The sequence below is a fragment of the Cynocephalus volans genome, chromosome 1 (assembly GCF_027409185.1).
Source record: "Cynocephalus volans isolate mCynVol1 chromosome 1, mCynVol1.pri, whole genome shotgun sequence".
NCBI classification, from domain to species: domain Eukaryota; kingdom Metazoa; phylum Chordata; class Mammalia; order Dermoptera; family Cynocephalidae; genus Cynocephalus; species Cynocephalus volans.
The window spans coordinates 84528407-84555453 of NC_084460.1; the positions used below are offsets into that span (position 1 = coordinate 84528407).

The following is a 27047-nucleotide window of genomic DNA, read 5'->3' on the forward strand; positions in this document are numbered from 1 at the left end:
AGAAGGTGGGGTTGTTGCTTGCTCTCTCTGGAGCCAGCCTGCACTTTGCCTGTGAGATGCGTATCTCTGACTTTTTGTGTTAAACTTGCCTTTAGCAGGCTGCTGCTCACTCTCTCGAACCAGCCTGCATTTGTCTGTGAAGTATGTTATTTCTTACTTTTGTATTAAACTTAGTGTGGCTGCTGCTCACTCTCTGGAGCCAGCATGCACTTTCCCTACGAAGTATATTGCTTATTCTTTACATTAAACCTGTTTTCACTTTCTCCTGTGACTCTGCTCTTGAATTCTTTCCTGTGGCAGAGTCAAGAACTCGGTAGAGGATGGGGTGGGTTGAGGTTGGCTATCCGACCTCCCCAGACCCTCTCCTCTGGTATCAGTAAGTCGAAATGGAAAAAGTTCCCATATATCCTGTACCCAGATTCCCCAAATGTTAACATGATACCACATTTGTTTTATCCTTTCTCTGCATATACATACTGTCAGCCTAAATGCTCTCTAAAAGAATGAGTTCAATCACTAATAGGGCATTGCAATGGGAATGCCTAGTACATGCATACCATAGTAAACTATGTGCGTTTGCAGGGAGGTAAAGGAAAGGAAAACAAAGGTTTTTAAAGGAAAAATGATGAGTATTACATAATTGTTTTGAGATAATTTTCCTTAGCTACAATGATCAATAAAAAGGGTGAGGCCAATCTGAGGTTGGACAGGCAGTTGCCAGGCAGATGTTCTCACAGAAATATTTGTGTTTAAGTCTGCAGTGGCCTTTGTGTAAGGTTGTGGGTTTGCAGAGTCCTTTGTGATAGCTTTTGTCACCAGGCACGTCTGCACGAGAACTCCCCTGGCTCTGTCAGGAGTTTTAACAAACGCGACTCCATTCTGATTCTGATTCTGACACTTTCACAACACTGTGTACTATATGTTTACATTCCTTGACTTCTAAACATCTCCGTGTTTTCTAAAAACAAGTACTTTCATAACCAGTCCAATAATCAAAATCAGGAAATTAATGCTGATAGAATACAAATGATCTCACCATAGACCTTATTTAGATTTTGTTGTCTGTCCCAATAATGTTTCCTATAGCCAAAGAAATCCTGGATCCTGTGTTATACTTAGTTGTCATGTCTCTTCAGTCTCCTTTAATCAGGAATAGTTCCTTAGTCTTTTATGACATTGACTTTTTTAAGCAGTACAGGCATTTCACAGAATGTCCTTTAGTTTGGGTTTGTCTGGTGTTTCCTCATGATCAGATTTAGGCATGAACTTTTGTTAGGTATACCACACGGTGTTGTGTTCTTTTCAGTTTCAGTGCATATCAGGAGGCATATGATGTCTACCTGTCTCAATACTGGTAATATTAGCTTTGATCACTTGGTTAACGTGTGTGTGCCAGGTTTCTGCACTATCTATCTTCCCTTTATAATTAGAAAGTCTCTGGTGAGGAGATACTTTGAAACTATGCATATATCCTATTCATCCAGTTAGCAACTATTAATGATTCTTGCCTGAATCAATTACTATGATTGGCAAATAGTGATTTTCTATTTCCACCATTCCTTCTGCATTTATTAATTGGCTTTCAGGCCGGCCCGTGGCTCACTTGGGAGAGTGTGGTGCTGATAACACCAAAGCCACGGGTTCGGATCCTATATAGGGATGGCCGGTTAGCTCACTTGGGAGAGCCTGGTGCTGACAACACCAAGTCAAGGGTTAAGATCCCCTTACCGGTCATCTTTAAAAAAAAAAAAAAAAAAAATTGGCTTTCTACTGTATGGAAGAATGTCCCCTTCTCTGTTTAGTATTTATCCCAGGTTCAAGGCAAGAATCCACACTATCTCTGCTGCTATTTAATATTGAACTAGACATATTAGTTAGTGCAATTAGACCAGAGAAAAGACAACTGAAAAATTGGATAATGTCTATCTCCCTGAATATACAAGTTTGTAGAAATTGAAACACACAGGCTGCTGATGTGCCCTCTTTCTACATCCTCTTAGGCTGTAAAAAGCTGCAATGAATGTCCTTCCTTCCTTAACAAGAAAAAAAAGTCAGATAAAGAACAAAGTTATAATCTTAATTGAAAACATCTTATGCAGCTGTGGTTCTAAGGTGACCAAGTAACCTGAATTCCTGAGGGCAGGCCCCTCCACGTAGAGACTTCTCCCTTGTGACATCGTGGGAGTTTGCACTCGCTCAAAAGCTCTTGTGTCCTCCTCTGGTGCTCGGACTGCTGGGTACATGACTTTTTGGGTAACTACTATGATTTTTCTGGGTTTTACATTTTTATAATAATTTTTAAAACCCTGAGAGCATTAAAGCAAGTTTCCACACTCCTAGAACCAGTTTTAAACCTAATTAATCAACAACTACCTCAATTAAACTCCTTTTGAAAAGCCCCTCCCTTCTGAAAGTCAGCCAATCACAGATTCCCTCCAATAAATTCACTTCAGGGTAACAACAGTCTTACCAGAATGTCTACTCTTCTACAGATGATGTCAAACCCTTTTGCCTCTGAAATCCACGAACTCCATACTTCCCCAAATCCTCATATAGCATCAACAGCCTGCTCTGGCTGGAGAGACTGCCTATCCAGTGTAGCTCTTTCTCAGTAGACTACACGATAAATCCAGTTTTGTCTTTTTAGTTAAGATATTGAATGGTTTCCTCATCATCCTTTGACAAACCAAACCCTCAAACTAACTAAAAAGATCATTCTGATTGCTGTGTGGGCAACATGTCATAGAAATGCAACAGAGAAAGTAGAAGACCAAGTAAGGCTCTTGAAAATCTTGTGTGGGGAGCAAGCCCCTGAAGTTAAAGAGATAATTAATTATATGGGAAAAAAATACCATATAGATTCAGAAGAAATATTTGCAACTCATGTCAGCAACAAAGAGCCAGTTTCATCAATTAGAAAAAAACTGAATAACTCATGTGAAAAAATAAGCAAAAGATATTTAGAGAATTCTTAGAAAATATAAATGGCTATTAATCACATAAAAGAGGTTCAACCTCCTTCAATGTAATAGAAATGCAAATTGAGACTATACTATGGTAGCCATTTTTCACGGATTAGATTTATAAAGCCCACAAATCTGATAACAAGCTTGATTAGGGATGGTGTAGCAAAGTCTCTTCCTTGCATTGCTTGTGGAAGTGTAAATAAGGACAGCTTTTAATGAGAACAATTTGGCACTAACAAAATTTTTAAAATATACCTATTGTTTGACCTAGCAATTCCTCTTTTAGGAATTTATCCTACAGTTAAGTCAACATATGTGCAATGACCATTGTGCAGGTGATCCACCACAGCAGTATGTAACAGCAAAATACTGAAAACGAATTAAATGTCCAAATGCCAAATAAAGTACAATACATCCATGCACTGAATTCTTTACCTCTGCTAAAAAAACGAGGACAATCTCTATGCTATTTTGTTAGAGTGAAAGAAGAAAAAAACTGTGTGTGATAACTGGAAAAACAAAAAAGAATCTGGTAGTAGTGATTACTTTGCAAGATTATTAGGCACAGGGAGGCAGAAAAGACTTATTTCCAACTTTATTCTCTGGCATTGTTTGAATATCATACCAGGCATATGTATTTCTCATTAAAAATAAGCAAAATAACGAAATTTTAAAAGTTTGTTGTAGCTGTCTGGGTGATATACTGGTAAGAGGAGTAGTGCCAGAGAGTAAGCACAATTCAAGACATGTTTTAGAAGACCAGAGATGTGCCATTTACTTTGCTAAGGAGCACTTAGGGAGGAACAGGTATAGCATGTGTTATTCAAAGATACTTTCTTTTCCAACTGAAACATAATTGATTATTTCTGTGTGTGGGGTACAGAGTTGAATATCAATACCTGTGCACAATATGTGATGATCAAATCAGGATTAGCATATTCATCATTATAAAATGTAGCATTCTTTGTGTTCATTAACCAATTTCTGGCCGAACCCCCTTCACCTCCCCTTTTCCCACCTCTAAGTACCACAGTTCTGTTCTCTCAGTGATTTTGATTTGGATACGTTAGGTTTGAAATGCCTATTAGTCATCCTTGTGGAGATTTCAAATAAGCAGTTGGAACCGAAGTCTTATCGCTCAAGAATGGAGTCTGGAACGGAGGTATTTTAGAGGCATCAGCATATAAATTAGCACTGATAAGTACAAGTACAATGTTAGTCACATGTAATGTAAAATTTTCTAGTAGTCACATAGAAAAGTAAAAACAGGTTAATTTTAATGTATTTTATTTAACCCACTATATGCAAAATATTATCATTTCAACATTTAATCAGTATTTTTTTTTTTTTTTTTGTCATTTTTTCGTGACCGGCACTCAGCCAGTGAGTGCACTGGTCATTCTTATATAGGATCCGAACCCGCGGCGGGAGCGTCGCCGCGCTCCCAGCGCAGCACTCTACCAAGTGCGCCACGGGCTCGGCCCTTTAATCAGTATTAAGAAGACATTTTACATTCTTTTTTTTCATACAAGTCTTCCAAATTTGGTGCGTATTTTACACTTTCTGCATAACTCAATTCGGACTCGCTACATTTCAAGTGCTCAATAGCTGCGCGTGGTGAGCAGCTACCTATTGGACAGCACAGCAAGGATATTTAAAGCTATGGGACTGGATGAGTGGAAGAGAGCCCAGAACTGGGCCTTGCAGCCCTTGAAGCTCCAGAGTTCCGGCAGGAAAGGAGGAACTGACAAATGAGACAGCAAATGAGACAGTCCAGTAAACTGGGACGAAAACAAGGCAAGTACAGTATCAGACTCAGCGGGAGCGGGCAACTGCATCAACTGCATCAACTGATGCTAAGTCGAGTACGATGAGGACAGAGAAGTGACCACTGTATCTGGAAAGATGGAATGAAGTCAGTCATCGTGGCAAGACAGTTTCACTAGACTGGGTGCTTCTCCATTGGAGCAGAAGACAGGACAGAAGGTTGAAAGTGGAGACACCTATAGACACGTATAGACATCTCAAAGGCAACACATTCCAAACTGATCTATCTTCTCTGACACTCTCCTCCCACGTTCTTCTCTTCCTACATTTTGATCTTTATTGGAGGCCCAAATTAGAAATCTGGGAGACATATCCCAGTCCTTCCTGTCTTTTAGACCTCATATGCTATCACTTACAAAGTCATTCCCATTTACCTCCTAAATAATTATTGATTCTGTTTCCTTTGCGCACCATCCCTGTTTCTGGTGAGAGGCCCTCGCCATCTCTAATCTTTACTACTGCGGCACCTTCCTAATAATCTCAGTCATTCAGCCTCTAGCCTTGCCGCCAAAATTCTGTTGGCAAAGCCTGGGGGCCCCCTGAAAATGCTGTGTTGTCAGACTGAATCTTTAAAAACACAAATCTTGTAGCCTTGATATCCTTGCATGGTCCTCACGGAACAGGTTTAGTGCTTCTGCTCGAGTCCCTCCTCTCCTTCCCACATCAGTACAAACACAAACACACCCAGTTCTGTTTCATGCTTGTCTTTATTATCTCTCCTAACCGCCCGCCCTCCCACCGGCACCCCGAGTGGCTCGTTCTTACTAACTTTAACCTAGGTATCAACTTCAAGGGGCTTCAGCGTCGTGCCCTCCCCAACCCCACCCTCAGGCTGGTTGAACTGTGCACCTGTTCTCCCTTTCCCCAGTGCCCTTCCCAGGCCATTTCTCTGTAATTCAGTGCCCATTTCTGCCGCTGCTCTCACCTTTCACATCCGTTGGTTCATGCATCGTATCGTGTATCGGTTTCTGTTCACCTCTCCAACTAAACCCTGAACTCTTTGAGGTCAGATAGCGTGTCTCATTCTATTTTGTATTCGCAGTACCTGGCACACGGCTGGGCACATCAGCAAGCGCTCCATCAAGTCAAGGGCGCCGAGGAGAGCAGTGCTGCGAACAGGGCAGCGCGTTCTTCATGTTCCTAGCGCAGGTCGGATCACCCGGGAGGAGTCGGGTGCCGAGGCGAGCGGCAGGCCCACACTTGCCCGGGCGGAGTTGCGCCGATCCGAAATGCGCGTGTGCGTGGGCAGGGCAGGAAAGGACCGGGCGACGAGGCCAGCGGGGGAGGCGGGGCGCGGGCCGGAGGAGGCGCGGCCGCAGGGACACATTGGCCCGGGGAGGGCGGCCCGCAGCGCGCCCCTCCCGCCAAGCTGCCCCGCACGTGATCCGGTCCACGTGATCCTGCCCACGTGAGCGTGGCCCGCCGCGGCGTCACGTGAGCGCCCGCCTGCACGTGACCGCAGAGTCTTGCCTGGGCTCTGGCGGCGGCTCTTCCTGCCGGGTCCCCCAGCGGCTACCGCTTTCGCCTGTAGCCCCGCCGCCGGCACGATGGAGGAGGAGGACGAGGAGGCGCGGGCGCTGCTGCCGGGCGGCCCTGCCGCGGCGGGAGAAGGCGCCCGTGCCGCCCCGCGGGCGCTGCCGGCACTCTGCGACCCCAGCCGCCTGGCGCACCGGCTGCTGGTGCTGCTGCTGATGTGCTTCCTCGGCTTCGGTGAGCAGGTCGGGTGGGCGGCGCTGATGACAACCTGCGTCTTCCCCTCGTTCTCTCGGAGCCGGATCCGCAGCCACCTCTCCGGTGCCACGCGGCATCAGCGCGGCTTCTGGCTGCGGCTCCTGGCTGCGGCTCCTGGGCCTCCCTTCTTGACCCTTCGCCGCCCCACCCAGGCTTGGGGACGTTGCTGGTTATTGGGTGTCCCGAACGTGGCGGTCGGGGGACTGAGCTGGGCGAATTTTGTCCCGCTCCTTTGCTCTCCAACAAGTGCCAGAGGCTAGCACCTCGCCTCTGGGGCCATACATATGAAGGAATCTCTAGATCTTCAAGGTTCCTCTCTTGGTACACTGTGCTCAGAAGAAATTCAGAAAGCATTATCTAACCCCTTCCCCGCCTTCTCAAGTAACCCCAAATGATCTCTCTCTCTCTTTTTTTTTTTGTAATGATTTTGTTGTCAGTCTTAACGTGTTTCTCATCGTCTTTGGGAAGCTGTATGCGTGTGTGTTGCTGATAGCTTCCGTGAGTGGGTGTTCTCAATCTTCCTTTCTGCCACTGTGAAGCAATCGTACTGGAATGCACTTGTGGTAGGCTTGGCGGTTGGTGTCACTTACGAAATCGGATGACAGTGCTTGAGATCATTTTAAAAACGTCTTTCCTTCGTATGTTACAGTTTTTAATTTATTCAGCAGCTATTCTAATGATAATATTAGTTTGGTAGAACCTGCGTAATCAGCACGTTTAGGAACGTTATGGTGGATAACTTGATGCTACTGCTGGAATATATAAGTAGACCTAAAGGATGCTTGGGGCTTTGGTTTCTTTGCGAATTTTTTTAACCCCCACCTTCCCTTTTTTTTGGAAAGATGATTTCCGTCCATTAGCTTTAAAGTCTGACATTGAATCTCTTGCAAGCAATTAAAGCAGCAACCGGAAGTGTCTGGGTTTAGGGGGGAAAAAAAAGAAAAAGAAAAACAACAAAACACTTTAGAACAGTTGTCCCTTCTCTAGCAGACAGATTAGGTTTGGTAAGTTCTGGTTATCTGCCTAGGTTTCAGAAGCCACATTCATGCCTTTCTAATGACAATTTTTGTTCCTTTGAACTAGAAGCTTCGTGTGCTTAATAGAGAGAGTTAGCGAACAAGTGGAGGAGATTTTTGTAGCCTATCAAAGAATCTGGCAATTATTTTACCAATAAAATAAATCTGAGTGCATGAATTTCAAATCTCCACTTCTCTCTTTCTAATCCCTCAAAAGACTTTATTATGTTTTAATTTAATCCTTTAGAACTCAGTTTTACTTTTCTTTTTGTTTTTAAGATGACCGGTAAGAGGGTCTTAACCCTTGACTTGGTGTTGTCAGCACCGTGCTCACCCAGTGAGCTAACCAGCCATCCGTATATGGGATCCGACCCCATGGCCTCGGTGTTATTAGAACCACACTCTCCCAAGTGAGCCACAGGCCAGCCTTCAGTTTTACTCTTCTTCATTCCTGGCACTGTATTCGCTAAATTATTTGAGCTTGGTTATTCTGTTTATAGAATTAGAACTCGTTTCATGTATTGGTTTAGTCAGAATAGCTAAACGCCTTTCCTCTTCTCAAGATAGGTGGTGACCTCAGCTAACATTATTAGGAAACTGCTAAGGATATTTGTAAAAATTTTAATGTATGTGTGTTTTGGTAGTTTTAAATAGGGGAAATGTAGCTGCTTCACAGATGCTAATAAAATAACAGTCGGGAAGCATGGTGAAAGTAATATGGAAAAACAGTTGATTGTTGACTTCTTAATTCAGATTCCCAATATTTGCTGTATATGCACACTACTAATTTGTGGAAGTTATTTGGCTACAACTTAGAAAATACAGGTGGAGAAGGAAGTGATCCAAAAAAGTTCATAGTGTCAGCCCTGGAGCCCATAGTATAAACTTTTAAAAATTACCATTTGAGTAGTATTTGAATCTTAACTCTTAAATGGACAATATTACTGATAAAATATTTGCTCTTCCCTTTTCTAGGCAGCTATTTTTGCTATGATAATCCTGCTGCCCTTCAGACTCAGGTTAAACAAGTAAGTTGATTTTTCACCTTTGTTTCTTTTGCGTGCTTTGGAGCAGGTGTAGCTGCTGAGGCATCATCAGCTCTCAGGTTGCCTAGGCTGAAATGTCCACTGAATCCATTTTAACATCTGTAGTCACCAAATCCACAAGCTGCAAGGAGTGTTCTTAAGTTGAGATGAGATGCTACAAAGAATTCATTTATAGCACACATGTGATTTGAATTTGTATACCTTAAATAATTATGTGCTATTTCCATAGTGTTGCTAAAAATATTAGAAGATTTTTGTTTGTATTTCATTTTCCCGTTGCTTAATCATCTGAAACAAATAATTTGGTGGGATAGCTTTTTTTGTCTTCTTAAGTATTTTGTGTTGTTATTTTGTTTTTAAAATGTGGATACTGATTACAGAGGATTGTCCATGTCAGTATTTTTAGTCTGGTATTGTACTGTAAAAATATATTTGATATTTCCAGTTTTGGGGTATTTAGATAATCTTTTTCTTTTTGTAAGTTTTTTAACTTTGGACAAAGGATTGGTCCTTTGCATTCTAGAATGAAAGAGAAAGGAGGTAGGAGCTGGCAGGGGAGGCTGGATGATGGAGATGGAGATGGTAGCCTGTCTTAGATAGGCTAAGATTATTCTTTTCTATGTGGGAGGAGTCCCCAGTGCAGGTGGTGTTGAGGGAATAAGATTATAGAAGATATAGGTAGGCGGAGGTGGTCCCTGTAGCATGTGTCTGATCGTGGAATCCACAAAGCCCTTGAAAAGGGCATGTGGACTCAAGAAGTTCCCAGGGTTCCCAGGTGTGACCATTTTTCTAGGGCAGGGGCCATACCTTTCATGAGGAAATTAGTGACTTGTGAATGGTTAAGAAACTTGTGCTAACGCTGAAAGAATAGCCACTTACTATTTTAGATCATCATATTATAATTTGCTAGTTGCTAAACTTAACTGTTTGGAAAAAAAAAGTTTTGTTTTCTTTCCATGTAGGATATGCAGGTGGATACCACGAAATTCATGCTGCTGTATGCCTGGTATTCTTGGCCCAATGTAGTTTTGTGTTTCTTTGGTGGCTTTTTGATAGACCGAGTATTCGGAATACGGTAAGCTTGGAAAAAAACCTTACGGGTAAATCTCATCTGATTTAGGAAAATACAGAGCTAGATTAAGGTATTTCTCGAAAGAACTGTAAAACCTCTGTATTGACTGGTATTCTGCCTGAGTTTTAAAAATGATGATTATATCTCTGGAATTGGTTTTTGAAACTTGGTTGGTATTTCACTTAAGGCTGAGACTAGTAAATGGTGCTGATGGAATACCGTAACTCAGTTATAAATTGTGCCCACACTTGGGATCAGAGAAACCAGAGTCTGAATCCCATTGCTGCCACTTGCTCAACTTCCTAGCTGTTCTGAGCCATTTTTAGCTTCCTGAGCTTCAGTTTCCTCATTGGTAAAATATGGATAATAATTTCTACCTTGCAAGGTGGTTAAGAGGATTAAACGAGATATGTATATTTGGCACATATGTGGTACGTGCTTTTCCCAGCCCCAGAGAGATTTTCTATTTCTGCCTTTCTTTGGGCATCAAACTTTTTGTGACCCCTTCTATTAGATGCTGTGGGAGGAATAACACTATAAGCTTTGTCACTTTTCATTCTTATGATTGTGTGTATGTTGTTAGTGGACACTTAAGAGGGATGTAGACTGGGAATGTTTTCAGAAGGCAATGACCAAGATGATGAAGAGTCTTCAAACCATGTTTGGCGGACAAGGGTTGAAGAAATTGTAAGTGTTTAGACTTGGAGACTAACTTTTAAAATTTTTGAGGAGTTAGAGTATGAAGGAAGAGTTAAATTTATTTTGCTTGGTCTCGGAATAAAATTAGCTTGAAACTTCAGGGGAACAGATTCTACTTAATGTGATGAAGAGTTTGCTTGGTCACCTTAACAGGAGGTGACATAAATTGTCTTGGGACCATAGTGGATTTTTCAGTGCTGGAAAATGTTCAGTAGAACATGGTATGGCCATTTCACAGAAATCTTGAGAAGGATTTAAGTTTCAGAAGTACAGTTTACTCAGATGACCTTGAAGGACTCTTCTAATACTGGAATTTTTTTATTGTGGGGGACATTAGGCAGATATTCAGACTGTAGAATGTTAGACTTGTAATTGTATTAATATGGTTGATATTTGTCCTTGTAAAAATTGTTTTTCACCATCAAGAATTATAACCACTTTAAACTACTTACCGTAGAATTCTTTGCAGTCAATACTAAACTCTTAATAGAAATTTTATAAAGAAATTCCATTTTTAAATAGTTCAGACCCTGGGAACTTCTTGAAGATTATTGAATAAGTTTTATTTAAGCGATGATAATGGCTTAAACTAATATATGCCATTACTAAAGCCTCTGGAATCCCCTCAGAAGTCTAGAATTCTGTAGGTTAGCAGTCAGCCTAGGAAAGTTGCTGATTTCAGGGCCGACCCCGTGGCGCACTCGGGAGAGTGCGGATATAAGGATGGCCGGTGCGCTCACTGGCTGAGCGCGGTGCGGCCGGTCACAAAAATGACAAAAAAAAAAAAAAAAAAAAAAGTTGCTGATTTCAGAGGCAGATGAACACTTCATTTTTCTTTCCTTGGAGGGAATGCACAGGGGACTAGGAAACCCAAAGTGAACTCTTACTAAAAAGACTTAAGATTACTAATAGTAATGTAAATAGAAATTAAGAAATTTTCTTTCTTTCTGTCACACAGATGGGGCACAATTATTTTTAGCTGCTTTGTTTGCGTTGGGCAGGTAAGGAAGGCCAAAGCATTCATTGATTACTTGACAGTGACTTTTGTCTAATTAATTTTATGTTTTTTTTGGTGGCTGGCCGATTTGGGGATCCAAACCCTTGACCTTGGTATTATCAGTACTATGCTGTCCCGGGTGAGCCACCGGCCAGCCCCATGTCTAATTAATTCTTGTCTAATTAATTCCACTGGCAAAGATGTGTTTAATGAATGCCTGGTTTAATTACATGGGGCCCATAAGTGCCCATGTTTAATATGTGTAACTGTATTTTAAGCCTTGAAGTAAATGAACATTAATATTTTAATTTCACAGATTTAAGAAGGAATATTTAAGAAGGAATATTTAAGAAGGAATTCCTTCTTAAATTTAATTTAAGAAGGAATATTCAAATCATTGTAGAAATTGTGATTTGTCATAAGTTACTTTCTTGAATACCTTGAATTTAGCTTTTCATTGATTTTCATTGATTTAGCATTAAATTCTACATTATAGGTTGTTTTTGCTCTGGGTGGAATATTTAATGCTTTTTGGCTGATGGAATTTGGAAGGTTTGTGTTTGGGTAAGTTATGCATAATTTCATTTATCCTAACATATAAATTGTTTTAGTGTTTATTAAGAATTAAGAAATATATATTATTGTCTCTTCTGGAAATTACTTCAAATCTTTGGAATCTAATCACATGTATAAGACTATTTCTTAGTAGTCTTAATTTTCCTTTAAAATAAGAAACAATTTTGAGTGGTCATAGTTAATTCTGGGTGTTTGAATATTAAATAGTTTTCTAGAGGTGACATTTTTCTTTTTTTGCTTATTCTGTTGTACTGAAGACTGTGATTAAAATCCCATTTAGAAATGTATAGACCATCGATTTGTAAGTTGGTGATTCATGGACACTTCACCCGTTCCTAGTGGGTGATGTGCAGGTCCTTTCTAACCCTGTTCAGGAGTGTTGAATGAACACAATACCTATAGGCCGACTTCTCTGCCTAGTACCTGTAGGCCGATTGGTAGTATGAATTTCAGGTTCATTCAGAAAACCCATTCTGAGTCCAGCCCTGGACCCCATGGAACACAGACGGCAGAACTTGTTTAGTCCTAAATGCATACTTATTCAACATTTTCATAGGTACAAGGGACATGTAGATGTATGTGACGTACCCCCAAAAGTGCTCCAAGTGAGAGAGGAGGAAACAAAATGTATATAAAAATATGAAGGAGATTCAGGACCAGAAATGTGGTCAGAAATGGCCTCATGGATAAAGTGGGCCTTGACAGAAGTATGGGATTCAGATTAGCAGAAGGGTGGGAAAATATTTTTGGACTAGGACAGAGGAGCGAAGAGGACTGTGGAGGGGAGGAAGTTCCTAACTGCAGGTCTTCAGCAGGGATGGTCAATATGTGGAACTCACTGAAGGAAAACTAAAACCCAGGAAGCATGAGAATGCGGAATAAGGTAAATTGGGGGATTGACTGGTGGAGAGTTTTGCATATTGGCCTGAAACGTGTGAATTTTTATGTTTTCACAAAGTGTGGACCCCTCTCCCTCCCCACATCAACATTTTGTATAGAATAAATGGTGATATACAGTAGCCCAGGATCCTTTTATTGCCCATCACAGTTATTATTGTGGCATATCAAATGACTCCAACACTTGGCAGTGTAAAATAACCCTTTCATTATGCTCGTGGACTTTGTGGGTCAGGAATTTGGACCGGGTGTAACATGAGTGGCTTTTCTGTGCCCCTGATGACTGGGGCCTCAGCTGGGAAGTTTCATGGAAGGCTGGGAGCTGGAGTCACCTGAAAGCTCATGGACTCACATGTCTGGTGTGGGCTGGGATGCCTCGAAGACTAGGACTGCCAACTGGAGCATTTATACGTGGCCCCTCTGTGTGCCTTGCTTTCTCATAGCATGTGGGTAGTTGACCTTTTTAAAAGGTGGCTCAGGACTCCAGGTGCCTTGGAGTGAAAAGGCAGGTATCATCTCTTATGACCCAGCCTTGGGATCACACAACATCACTTTTGCCATATTCTGTTGGTTGAAGCAGCCAGAAGCCCACCTAGATTCCAGGAGTGGGGAAGGAGAGCCCACCTCTTGATAGAAAGAGTGTCAAAATCGCTAACTATAGTATTTCCTTAAAAGCTGTGACTTTTCTTCCTTTTCTGTTTTTAGGATTGGTGGGGAATCCTTAGCAGTTGCCCAGAATACATATGCCGTGAGTTGGTTTAAAGGTAAAGAATTAAACCTGGTGTTTGGACTCCAGCTTAGCATGGCTAGAATTGTAAGTATGATAACAACCCTAATGAAGCCAAATAGGAAGCAAAAGACTGAATCTTGCAGTTACAGTTATCTCTTAAAAACCACAGGATGAAGTGTATGGAAAATTAGGTATTGAGTTTATGTCTTTCTCTAGAACATAGTATAGCATTTACTTTAAGGTAAGGCATTTCTAACCTTGTTTCAGTTAGTAAATAGTCTAAAATGGCTAACGGAACATTCGTTAATTCAAAGAATCTGAGTATAGGGAGGGATCTTGTAAGTCTTGTTGTCTAATTTCTTACCAATTTTTGGCATCCCTGCTATAAAAGTCTCCACATACGGCCCTCCAGGTTCTGCTTGCACATTTTCATTGACTGGAAGCTTGCTCTGCAATGGGGTAGCCCATCTACTTTACTTTTAACTTTATGAAACTCAATCTCACGTAGAGATGAAACCTCCCTTTACAAGTAGCTTTTACTGATTGCTGCGACTTTTGCCTAATGTAGTTAGTGTTTCTGTCCTCTGCTGTGTGACAGCACTTTGCTTATCTGAAGACAGCTCTTGAGTTCTTGGTCAGACATGCTCATTTCCTGTGAAGCCATATGACATGGGTCCTGCTTCCCTCATCGTGGTACTCATGACTCTCTGAACCTGTCTCAGTTAGCCAGTTAGTACTCCTTCTGGTATTTGAAACCTAGAAATGATCATGATATTTTATATTTGGTCTGATAGACTACCCACAGGGAACAACATTAACGTTTTTATTAATGCTCTTGTCAGGTGTTTTGACAGTCCCAAACCCCATTAGGTTTTTATCCTCATGAAGTCCTACGAATAGAGGATTTTTAAAAAAAAATCCTTGCCATGAAAAATCAAGCTTTCAAAGACCAATAAATGGCATGAAAATGTAACATATTCTTAGGGAAGAAGAAATTTAGTATAAAAACTTTTTAATACAGTATTTCGTCATATGAGTGTTTCTATGTTTTGTACAAGTAGGTTCTTTCTAATTTTTCACTATTTTAAATAGTGCTGTAGTCCAACATTCTTGCTAAGAAACTTGTCTGCATCTCGGATTATTTCCTTAGACTAGGTGGCTACAAATGGAATTACTGAGCCAGAGGGTTTGTAAGGGTTTCTGAGGACTGTTAAGACATATTTCCAAATTAACCTTCCAGGGATGTTTACCTCTCCATCCGTGGGATATAAGAGGATCCTTTTTATTATAGCTTTGATAGTACAGGCTATTATTACTTCTAAAAAAGTCATTTTATCACTTTGATGGGAAAATTGTAAATCTTATTTTAATCTGTAGTTCTTTGATAACTAACGTGGTTTCCCATGTTTTCTAAATTTTATCTACAGGGATATTGCGAGAGGCTTCATTACGTGTCTTGAGCAAGTCAAGATATGTCTGTGGCAGTTTGTGGATCTAGTTGTCTAATAAACTTCTCAAAGAAGGAAATAAGATCAGAGGGGCACAGCTCATTCTCAGTGACAGCCAGTTACTAATGATCATCAGGTTCTCTTCTCTGTTGTCATAACTTAGTTATAATACATGAAACTGTGTTCTGAGGAGCTGTAAATTTGTATAAGGGAGTCTCAGGCTTCGAAGATGCAGGGTGAGGGTTTGGGGAGTGGTGGGGGAGACTCGAGCAGGTGGAGTGAGCCATCTCTCAGGCAGCCACCTCTGCTTCCGCCAGGTGTGCTTGACTTTTATCTGATTTATGTATTTAGGGCCCACATAATATGTTGTGAGATGAAAGGATTTTATGATGAAAAAGTTTGGGAGCCAATCTGTTACAGAGCTTGCTGGGGAGGATGCAGATTCAGTCTTTTTGTGCTTCTCTTGATCCCTCTGCATCTTCCAGGATGATCACAGAGGTTCTCGGTTTACCTCTCTGTGACTTTTCTGTTACCTGAGCTGTGGGTTTGAATTTAGGGACTTGAAATGTTATCATACACCTTCTTCAGACAGTGAACTTGTCATTTTTCTTGTAATTCGTGTTTTAGCTGGGGGTTGGAGGTCCCCCATTCTTTTGATTTTCCTTCACAATTTGTTACCTTTAAACTTATTATTTCAGCAAATGTTGATTGAGTACTTGCTAAGCCAGGTCATGTTAGGCATTTTAGAGTTAAAGGATTATTAAAGCAACATCCCTGTCTTTGAGGAGTTTATATTTTTGATGATATTGTAGAAAGTTTCCAGGTAGTCTCTTATTTATCTTCTTGTTCATTTGAGAATTGTCACTGGCTAGCATTTTGTAAGAAATAGCCGTGTGGAATTTGCTACCGAGTTTGCTGTGAGAATGTTGTTGAGGACATGTTCGTTCCTCAGTCTTCAGTAATGTCTGACCTGTCGATAGCATTTTACATGGTTGACATTTCCTTCACCTTGGTTTCTTTTCTTGGGTTCCAAGGTACTACTGTCTCATAGTTTTCCTCTTGCCTTTGTGTGCACCCCTTTTCTACCTCTTTTGTTGGTTTCGTCTCAGTGTTCTCATCCTGTAAACGTGGGAGTGTCCCAGGGCTTGGTCATCGGACATCTCCTCTTCTCATTTTCAACATTCACAGCCTTGGTGATCTTACCTAGTTTTTCCATTTTAACTTGGCCTTTCCCCTGAATTCCACACCCATATGTGCAGTTGCCTACTGGACATTTTCACTTGAGTGTCTATCTTGTAGGCATATCAAACCTAACATGCCCCAAACTCAGCTCTTGATATTCTACCCACGGTCCCCAAACCAGCTCCTGCTGTAGTTTTCTTATCCTCAGTTAAGGGCAACTCTTCTCTGCCAGTGGCTTAGGCAAAAACTCTGGTGTCATCCTGAGCTCTTTTTCTTTTTTTTCTCCTCACACTCCACGTACTTTCTGTTAGCAAATCCTGTTAGCTCTACATCAAAATATATCCACGTGCTGACCACTTCTCAGCACACCCGCTGCCCACCACCCTGGTCTAAGACCCAGCGTCAGTGTTCCAGATCATGGCGGTAGCGCCTCACTGGTGCTCCTGCTTCTGCCTTGGCCCCCGCTTCTGTTCTGTTTTGAATACAGCAGCCAGAGAGAGCCTGCTAAAGCATAAGTGGCATCCCAGCTCACACAGAATAACAGCCCAAAGTCCTTGTTTTCCCCTCTCGCTTCCCTCCCCGTGTCTTCTCTCTGGGGACCTCATCTTGTCCTCTCTCCCCTCCATGTACGCTGTTGGCGGCCTCTGCCCGCCTCGTCTCCCTGGAGGTCTCCAGGCAGGTCCCGCATGGCCTGTGCCCTGCTGTCCTGCCTGCAATGCTTTCCCCCACAGTTCCTTCAAGTTTGTATTACAAAGTCACATTCTCAGTGAGGCCTCCACTCCCAATTTTAGATTCTCCTTCCCTTCTTTATGTTTTCTTTACTTTTAAAAGCATTTATCACTATTTAATATGCTACGTGTTTTTTTTGCTTTTTTTTTTTTACTTCACTGAAATATAAGCTTTATGAAAGTTGGAAATTTTTCTCTTCTGTTCTCTATTACATTCCCAACACCTGGTACAGTGACTGGCGTGTAGTAGGGGCTCAGTAATTGCTGAGTGAATGAATAAGTGATTGAGGGTATCTTCTCTATTACTTTGACTGTCTTTACTTATGGGCAGAGGAAGAATTTTTTTTCTCCTAGAGTTCAGTACTAGCAAAAGCTGTACTTTTTTTGAGCTACTGGTGTACTTTTGTTATAGGTACCCTGTGAATTTTATCACTCATGTTTCATTTTTGCTTTGTCTGCTAGGAAGTTCTAAATATATTATGTTACTTTGGATACTAATATTTTCTAATAAATTCACGTTTTTTTGTGTAGTGACCATATCTGTGACTTTATCTGTTTGTTAGTTTTTTCTTTATAGTGTTTTTAAAAAAAATTATCCCATTTAATCTGAATTCTAGTATAACAGTTTTTCTAAGCCACCTCAAATCCTTTTTTTTTGAATAATGCAGAGGTATAAATAATTGAAAATTCTGTTAATTTTTTTCCCTTCTGTTTAGGGTAGTACGGTGAACATGAACCTCATGGGGTACCTGTATTCTAAGGTTGAAGCTGCGTTGGGTTCTGCTGGTCCCACAACACTGGGGGTCACACTTATGATTGGTGAGTGAATCCTGATGTCCCAGCTCTTGTCTCTTCTGAAAGCATGTCCTAGGAAGTGTTGTGGTAGAGAGGAAAACACTGGAATCAGTGTCAGACTACTTTGGTTGTAGCTTGCTTCCGCAGTTCATTGTTCTTTGACTTAACTAAAAATAGTCATCATTTGCCCTGTTTGTATTTTAATTTCCACTTTCTTAAAATGTAGGATCTCATTCCTCCTTATTTACCTCAGTGTTGTCGTTCGTATCTTGTATCTACAAAGAGATGGTGTATGTGAAAACTCTTTGAGACCAATCAGAATTTATTCATGTAAGGTGTTAATAGTCTGTAGCAAAAGGGAGATTTGTTTCCTTTTGTTCATATTTACTCAGCCTGCCTAGAGAGCTTAGATTTTATACAAGGCAGATTTGATGTGGTATGCTTGAAAACCCACTAAGCTGGGAGTCAGGAGCCTGGGTTCCAGTGTTGTCTCTAACTGGTTCTATCATCTGGGACAAGAAAGTTAACCTGTATCTCAGTTTTCTTTTCTGTGGAATTGTGGGTGTTTGACCAAAACTGTTATAGGTCTCTCCTGTCCCTAAGTTCTGTTAGCTAAGGTTCCATTGTGCTAGTTACTGGGTGGGTCACTGAGAAGTGTACAAGGCCTTCTGGACTCAGCACTTCAGCTATCTCTCTGAGCAGTGAATTTGTCTAACTGAGCACCATGGTGTACATATGGCTGCTTGCAGGGCTCTAGAGAGACCTGTGGCATGGTGGGGTAGGAGCTCTGTGCTCAAGATTTGCACATCTTTCATTCCTTATAGTTCCTTTGTATAGCCTGGTAAAAGGAGGGCAGTGGAGAGGTAGTACTAAAAAGACAGTCATATCTAAAGACTTTTCCTTCCAAACCCTCCCTCGCAATTCTTTTACCTTACTTAAAACCTCTTTGTTACCCTCAAATGCTCGTAGTTTCTACTTCCCTCCACAATGGAGAATTTTAGAATTTTAGAGCCAGAAGAAAACCTGTGCCATCATTAAATCAAAGCTTCTTATTTTGTAAATGGGAAGTAGAATCCCAGAGAGGTTAAGTTCTGTGTCCAAGATCATTCAGCTTATTAGTACCACAGCAGACCCGTGTCTCTTGACATTCATTTCACCAGTTTTTCCGACTGGACCATAAAATGTCAGCCAACTAAGATTCACCTATTTTACTAAGCTTTTGAAAATTCTTCTTGAGAAGTGTAAACTTTATTCACTCTTTATCCTGATTTACTTTAGTGAAATGAGATCAGAATAAGTGAGAAATGCTGAACTCACAGGAAAGAGAACCCGAGAGAGCTGTGTTTGGGAGGGTGGGGCCTTTTCGACTGCCAGAGGGTGGGTGCAAAGGTTACAGACTTTGGGCAGGAATCAGAAGGAAGAAGAGGTGGTTAGAGAATCAGACTTCTTTTGTAATTCCCAACCCCCATCCATCAACAATTGGTGTTTTGACTGAATTAAATGAGGATTAACTTGCTAGCTGGTTGTCAGCTTTTCTCAGTCTGTATTCTGCATTATAAGACTAGACTAGTTTTTTCTAGTCTTTTCCTTCTGATCTCCAACCTTCTACTGGGAAATGATATAGTAAAAGTGACTATTTGTTGAGTATTTACCATGTGCTCATCCTCTTCTGTCCTGATTTAGTAACTGTAGGCTTTTCTCATTCCTGTTTTTAGATGATATGTTTTCTACTGTTTAAGTAATGTGCTGCCTTTGAGGAAACTTCAGTCTGGTTTTCTTTAAAAAAAATTTTTTTTTCATTTAGGGGCTATAACGTGTATTCTTTCACTAATCTGTGCCTTGGCCCTTGCTTACTTGGATCAGAGAGCAGAGAGAATCCTTCATAAAGAACAAGGAAAAACAGGTAAGTCTAAACAGAAGAAGAGTGAGACTTTGGGGAATTACGTAAGTTCCTAAGGCAGTGTTGTAAACCCAGTGGGCTTAATATGTGTTTTTTTAATGGAAATAAAAGTTTTATGGAAATAAAGTGGTTTTTTGGGAATAAAACTTTCCAAGTCTACTTCCAGTTGCCTAAATTTTTGGATATGTTTTTTTTTTTTTTTTTTTGTCTTTTTCGTGACCGGCACTCAGCCAGTGAGTGAACCGGCCATTCCTATATGGGATCCGAACCCGCGGCGGGAGCGTCGCCGCGCTCCCAGCGCTGCACTCTCCCGAGTGCGCCACGGGCTCGGCCCTGGATATGTTTTTTTCCCCTTAAACGTTTTGGCAGAATTTGCATTCTCGATTGTACTTAGTATATTTGCAAAATGGTTATTGTTCCCGGAAGGGAGCAGAAGGTAGATATTACTCTTAGGTTCTGCTTTCTCTGTAAGTCTTTATAAGGTATCCCTGAAATGACGTTTGTGTAATTTACTAGAAAAGTATTTTTTAAACTGAATTGCAAAGGTTATTCACATGATTAAAAAAAATAATCTTGACTATAGATGAAAAGTCCTTAAGTATGAAAATTATGCTGATAGAGTCTTCCTTTTCTTCCCTAAGGCGAAGTTATTAAATTAACTGATGTAAAGGACTTCTCCTTACCCCTGTGGCTCATATTTATCATCTGTGTCTGCTATTATGTTGCGGTGTTCCCTTTTATTGGACTTGGGGTGTGAGTATTCTCCAATGTTCTATTTTTTATGGCTAAATTATGACAGCTCAATCACATGTAGTTTTTTTAGCAGTAAATCTTGCTTCTCTGGTTGTAGTTTATATAGGAATTATTTTATATCCTGGGATACAACTGATTTTCTTAAGGTTTAGTATTGATTTAAAACACTTATTATTCTTTTGAGGAGAAACCTAATAACAGTTTTAGATGCAAAATATTGATTTGTTTCAATACTTGATTTTGGACTAGTATTCTTTTTTATTTCCTCTTTATTCCTTGATTAGGAAGCCTCTTATTGAGAATGGAGACCATGTATTGGTGCACTGCGACTGGGCACTTCTCCGTTTGCTAGGACTGTAATCTTGCCAGACTTAATTTCAGGGTTCAAAGCAAATTCTTCTTTGCTTCTACTTCTCTCTCCTTTTTCTTTGGCAGCTGCTTAAACAGAGCAATGTGTGAGTGTGAGTGTGTTTGTGGGGTGTATCTTTATGTCTTTACAACCTTTAAATTCAGACTGTCATTTTAAATCACTTAAGGCAAGAACCCTACTTATCATTTAGCAAAGAACCTATCAGTACTGATTTTAAGAAAAAGAAGCAGCCTTAATTTCCTTTACTGGAATATTTGGTTTTTGAGAATTTGTGTGTACTGTTTGCCGAATATATAAAAGGGAAAAAAAGGCATCATATTTTATTTAGTCAGTGAAGTATTTCTATAAACACTTAAGCTTTAGCAGATTGCTTGAAGATGAATATCAAATAAGGTGGGGAAATCAGTATCAAGAAAGAAAAGTTTATTAAATTTAAGGATTATTTTTATTCATCTTCATTTTGCCTTTATTTTTTGAAAACAGAGTAGTTTTCTCTAATATGCTCATTTCTCTATCTTTTTAATTTTAGGGTTTTCTTTAAAGAGAAATTCGGATTTTCTACCCAGGCAGCAAATGCAATTAACAGGTATTTTATTAATTCTGTAAATGCTTATTGCATGGGAACTGTGGGTCTTTAATTATAACAAAATGTTATAAGAGGCAAAAATGATGCATGTGACCTAACATCCATAGTGTGAAGCCAAAACAGTATTGGGACTTGAATCCTGAATGGCCATCTTTGCATTAATAGAAAACTGAAGAAAGCTTGGAGTGTTCTTAGAAGACTGTTAAATGAGTTAGGATTTGCCTTGTGTAATATTTTTAGGGATTTTTTGATATTTATTTTTAGCTCTGTTGTATTTCATTAAATAGCTTATTTGTTCTCTGGGCAGTGTTGTATATGTCATATCAGCTCCCATGTCCCCAGTATTCGGGCTCCTGGTGGATAAAACAGGGAAGAACATCATCTGGGTTCTGTGTGCAGTAGCGACCACTCTTGTGTCCCACATGATGCTGGCCTTTACGATGTGGAACCCTTGGATCGCTATGGTAATGTCTCTGTTAACACCTGGGGAGCGGGCAGACGGTGTCAGGACTTCCACAAAGACTTTGTCAAGTCCATGTCAGGAGGTGCATGAGCGAACTCAGGTGGCAGTGCCTATGACAGTGAGGAACAAGGACTTGATTTCAGTTCCTACAAAATAATTATGTTTTAAAGTATAAATTATAAGTGATTACTGTATGAGGTATCTTTTATTTCATTTGGTTTTGTATAACAGGGTAACCTCAATGCTGAAATGGAATTTGAAATAAAATAGACTTATAAAAGCCAGGATGCTGTTAGTTCCACTTAATTTTCTGAACTTCATTAAAGGAAATCATTCTGTCATAGGTGGCCCCCAAAAATCTATCACCTAGCATCCATTCTTTTTCTTTGACTCTTGGTAGAGTCAAAGAAATTACCACTCTTAAAAAGTGGTAATTAATTCATCAGGTTTTTGTTGTTGTTCTTCAGAATGTCATTTTTAAAAGCAGAGGCTGAACTCTGCATTTCTTACTGGTTAATGAAGGAATATCTTGAACATAAATATTTGTGCACTTGGTGAAATATTTCTGTAAAAATATTTCAAACAGATACAGCACCAGTTCCTGGAAGCTCCCTGAGCAGAAGCTTTGCTTATTCAACATCTTGATAGATATTGTGAAACTTCTCCAATAGCTTTCTAGCCACGTATAACTTCACCAGTAATACACAAATGTGTTTTGTTGTATCCTTGTCAGTACTGACATTGGCATTACTTTAATCTTTGCCAATCTATAGGTATAAATGATACTTATTTAAATTTGAATCTTAAGGTTTTTTTCTCATTGCAGAAAAAGTAGTCAGCATTAGGTGATGTTTAACAGCCACTGTGGTGGTTGATTCTGTCCTCTGCTTTGCAGTTGAGTGTTGATGAGCCAGAGGCAGGATAATAGGCTATTGGCATAATATTGCTTAATTCGTAATTCCTAATAAATATGGAAAATTGCCTGCCTGAAACATTGGTAAGAACTTTTTGCAAATTAGCTTTATTTTCCTGCTTGGCCCTTTACTGCATCCTGGCCCCCAACCAGTAACGTGTGCATATAATGTGATGATGACAAGTGAGAGTGATTAAGACAGTGTGTTCTTAGAGAGGGCGGAGACATTTTTGTATATTTTGAATATGAGTTTTAGCCTGATTTCAACAAAATTTGCTGGAATATTCATGTATTAGGTGCTATGTCACTTTTGCTAATCTGCATCAAAGGAAAATCACCTTTTGGTTAACATGTAAGATTTTTACCCCTTTCCGTATTGCTTTCTGTAGTGTCTTCTGGGAATCTCCTATTCACTGCTTGCCTGTGCATTGTGGCCAATGGTGGCATTTGTAGTTCCTGAACATCAACTGGGAACTGCATATGGCTTGTAAGTAGTTACACTAATGAATCGTATATTTCTATCTCTGCTGTGTCAACTTAATTATCATATAAAACTACAGGTCTCTGAATCTAGTCAACTTCCGGCTTCTAGGATAGGTTTAAATCTGGAGGTAACAGGAAGTCATTTAATCTATTTAAGATACTGTTGTGGCAACAAAATAGCTTCATGCCTCCAGCAAGACAGCTGGAGTAAGCCCATAAGAGGTAATTGCTGATGTTACCATCCTCCTGCCTATTTATATGAGGACTTCTCTGAGAAGTTGAGTCCTGTCTCTAGCCCAAAAAGGAAAAAAGGGAGAACCACACATGTGGTTGGTACTCACGTACCCTTCCTTCCATTCAGCAGGAAGATGTTGAGTACATACTGCACTTAACGAGGTAAGCTCCCTTACCTTTGAGCAGACAGTCTAGTAGTGGAAATAGTCATGGGTTAAAGACAAAATCTAATCAAGTCATCCTTGGTTGAAAACATTTCTTAACACTCACAGTATGTGGCTTACAAATACTAATATTTGTAGTGAAGTGTTAGACTATGTGTGAAGACTTTTGACAATTAAATGTATTTTAATATTCCTTAAATTGTAGCATGCAGTCCATTCAGAATCTTGGGCTGGCAGTCATTTCCATCATTGCTGGCATGATATTGGATACTCGGGGATATTTGTTTTTAGAAGTTTTCTTCATTGCCTGTGTTTCCTGTGAGTATGCCATTTGGCAACATTTAGTTTCTTTTAATATGTAGCAGAATGTTCTCATTTCTACTTTTAGATTTTTCCGCACCTTTGAAACCAAATCCCTAAGGCGTGTCTTACAGATTTGCCTAATTCTTAGCCTATGTATCAGAGTTTCACAGCTGTTGATTTTCTAGCTCTCTGAAGATTCACAAGCATTTTTCAGGAGATTCCTGTCCTTAAAAGCAACAGTGGAATCTGCTTCATATTCTGTTTTAAATATTTTTTGTTTTTCAAAAAAATTGGAATTATTTCATGTATTTTTTGAGATCACAATGGATTAAAATTAGAAATCAATAACAAGTGAAACTCTGGAAACTACAAACACATGGAAATTAAACAGCATTCTACTTAATGACATATGAGTCCAAGAAGAAATTAAACAGGAAATCAAAAAATTTCCTGAAAGTAATGAAAATAATGATACATCAAAACCTGTGAGAAGTATACTGCAAAAGCAGTATTAAGGGGGAAATTTATCGCATTAAATGCTTACTTCAGAGGAATGGAAAGATGGCAAGTAAACAACCTAACATTTCCCCTTAAAGAACTAGAAAAACAAGAACACTCCAAACCCAAAGTTAGCAGACGGAAAGAAATCATTAAGATCAGAGCATTAATGAAATAAAAACCCCAAAAACGATACAAAAGATCAATGAAACAAAAAGTTGGTTTTTTGAAAAGATAAATAAAATTGACAAACCATTTGCAAGGCTAACTAAAAAAAAAATGAGAAAATACCCAAATAACAAAAAATTAGAAATGAAAAAGATGATACTACAGCTGATGCCTCAGAAATACAAAGAATCATTAGAGACTACTATAAACAACTATATGCCAACAAATTTGAAAATCTGGAGGAACTGGATAAATTTATGGACACATACCAGCACCAAAACGGAGTCAAGAAGATATAGAAAATCTGAACAGACCAATAACAATCAAAGAGATTGAAGCTATTATCAGAAGGCTCCGAACAAAGAAAAGCCCAGGACCAGATGGGTTCACTGCAGAATTCTACCAAACCTTCAGAGAGGAATTGATACCAATTCTATAAAAACTATTCCAAAAGATTGAAACAGAGTCCATTCTCCCAAACAGATTCTATGAGGCAAACATCACCCTTATACCAAAACCAGACAAAGATACAACAAAAAAAGAAAACTGCAGTCCAATATGCTTGATGAATATAGATGCAAAAATCCTCAATAAAATACTAGCTAACAGAATACAGCAACACATACAGAAAATTATACACCATGATCAAGTGGGTTGGTTCAACACACACAAATCAAGGTGATACACCACATCAGTAAAATCGAAGACAAAGAGCATATGATCATTTCTATAGATGCTTTTTCAGGCATTTGACAAAATTCAACATTCGTTTATGATGAGGACTCTACAAGTTAGGTATAGATGGGAAGTATCTCAACATAATTAAAGCCATATATGATAAGCCCACTGCCAATATCATCCTGAACAGGGAAAAGCTGAAAGCTTTGACCTTAAGAACAGGAACTAGGCGAGGATGCCCACTCTCACCATTCCTGTTCAGCATAGTGTTGGAAGTACTAGCCAGAGCAATCAGAGAAGAGAAGGAAATAAATGGCGTCCAGATAGGAAAAGATGAAGTCAAACTCCCAGTTTGCCAATGATATTATCCCATATGTCAAACAACGTAGAGCCTCTACAAAAAAACTCTGAAAGTTAATAAATGATTTCAGCAAAGTTGCAGTATACAAAATCAACACAGAAAAATCATTAGCATTTCTGTACTCCAACAATGAACGTGCAGAAAAAGAAATCAAGAAAGCTAGCCAATTTGCAATAGCCACCGAAAAAATAAAATACTTAGGAATAAAGTTAACCAAGGATGTGAAAAATCTCTACGATGAGAACCATAAGCCACTGTTGAGAGAAATTAAAGAGGACACAAGAATATGGAAAGATACCCCTTCCTCTTGGGTTGGAAGAATTATCATTGTGAAAATGTCCATACTACCCAAAGTGATCTACAGATTCAATGCAATCCTCATCAAAATTCCAATGACATTTTTCTCTAAAATGGAAAAAACTGTCCTAACATTTATATGGAATAACAAAAGACCCCAATATCCAAAGCAATTCTGAGCAAAAAAATAAATAAATAAAGCTAGAGGCATAACACTACTGACTTTAAACTGTACTACAAAGCTATAATAATTAAAACAGCATGGTACTGGCATAAAAACAGACACACTGATCAATGTACTAGAATAGAGAATCCAGAAATCAACCCATATACCTACAACCATCTGATCTTTGACAAAGGCACCAAGTCCACACACTGGAGAGGAGACTGCCTCTTCAGCAAATGGTGCTGGGAAAACTGGATATTCATGTGCAGCAGAATGAAACTAGACCCATATCACCATATACCAAAATCAACTCAAAATGGATTAAAGAATTAAATATACACCCTGAAACAATAAAACTCCTTAAAGAAAACATAAGGGAAACACTCGAAGAAGTAAGATTGGGTACAGACTTCATGAATATGACCCCCAAAACAGAGGCAACCAAAGGAATAATAAACAAATGGGATTATATTAAACTAAAAAGATTCTGTGCAGCAAAAGAAAGAAACAAAGTGAAAAGACAGCAAACAGAGTGGGAGAAAATATTTGCAAAATATACATCTGACAGAGGATTAATATCCAGAATATACAAGGAACTCAAACAATTTTACAGCAAAAAAAAGTAACCGGTTTAAAAAATGGGCAAAGAAGCTAAATAGGCATTTCTTAAAGGAAGATATACGAATGACCATCAGACACATGAAAAAATGTTCAGCATTACTCAGCAGTCGGGAAATGCAAATCAAAACCACTTTGAGATACCATCTCATTCCAGTTAGGATGGCTAATATCCATAAGACTGAGAATGATAAATGCTGGCGAGGTTGCGGAGAAAAAGGAACCCTCCTACACTGTTGGTGGGACTGCAAAATGGTACAGTCTTTATGGAAAATGATATGGAGGTTCCTCAAACAATTACAGATAGATCTACCATATGACCCAGCTATTCCACTGCTGGGAATATACCCAGAGGAATGGAAATCATCATGTTGAAGGGACA

At 39.6% G+C, this 27047-nt stretch overlaps 1 protein-coding gene and 1 long non-coding RNA gene across 6 annotated transcripts in view; one reads left to right on the forward strand and one right to left on the reverse strand.

Moving 5' to 3' along the window:
* Positions 1 to 7006, reverse strand: part of LOC134383850 (uncharacterized) — a 19465-nt gene extending 12459 nt beyond the window's left edge. The window contains exon 1 of one of the 2 annotated variants that reach the window (XR_010024210.1): positions 5719 to 7006. This is a non-coding gene — a long non-coding RNA (uncharacterized LOC134383850). The remainder of the gene's footprint in view (positions 1 to 5718) is intronic. The other variant, XR_010024211.1, reaches the window with a different exon arrangement.
* Positions 6248 to 27047, forward strand: part of MFSD1 (major facilitator superfamily domain containing 1) — a 26734-nt gene continuing 5934 nt past the window's right edge. For 2 of the 4 annotated variants that reach the window (XM_063105280.1, XM_063105289.1), the window contains exons 1-13: positions 6248 to 6503; positions 8516 to 8568; positions 9549 to 9661; positions 11316 to 11358; positions 11851 to 11918; positions 13533 to 13641; positions 17632 to 17734; positions 19515 to 19613; positions 20252 to 20363; positions 21263 to 21319; positions 21627 to 21783; positions 23085 to 23182; positions 23782 to 23894. In XM_063105280.1, the coding sequence (XP_062961350.1) occupies positions 6341 to 6503; positions 8516 to 8568; positions 9549 to 9661; positions 11316 to 11358; positions 11851 to 11918; positions 13533 to 13641; positions 17632 to 17734; positions 19515 to 19613; positions 20252 to 20363; positions 21263 to 21319; positions 21627 to 21783; positions 23085 to 23182; positions 23782 to 23894 (1288 nt within the window). In that variant the 5' untranslated portion in view covers positions 6248 to 6340. The remainder of the gene's footprint in view (positions 6504 to 8515; positions 8569 to 9548; positions 9662 to 11315; positions 11359 to 11850; positions 11919 to 13532; positions 13642 to 17631; positions 17735 to 19514; positions 19614 to 20251; positions 20364 to 21262; positions 21320 to 21626; positions 21784 to 23084; positions 23183 to 23781; positions 23895 to 27047) is intronic. The other 2 variants (XM_063105306.1, XM_063105298.1) reach the window with 2 other exon arrangements.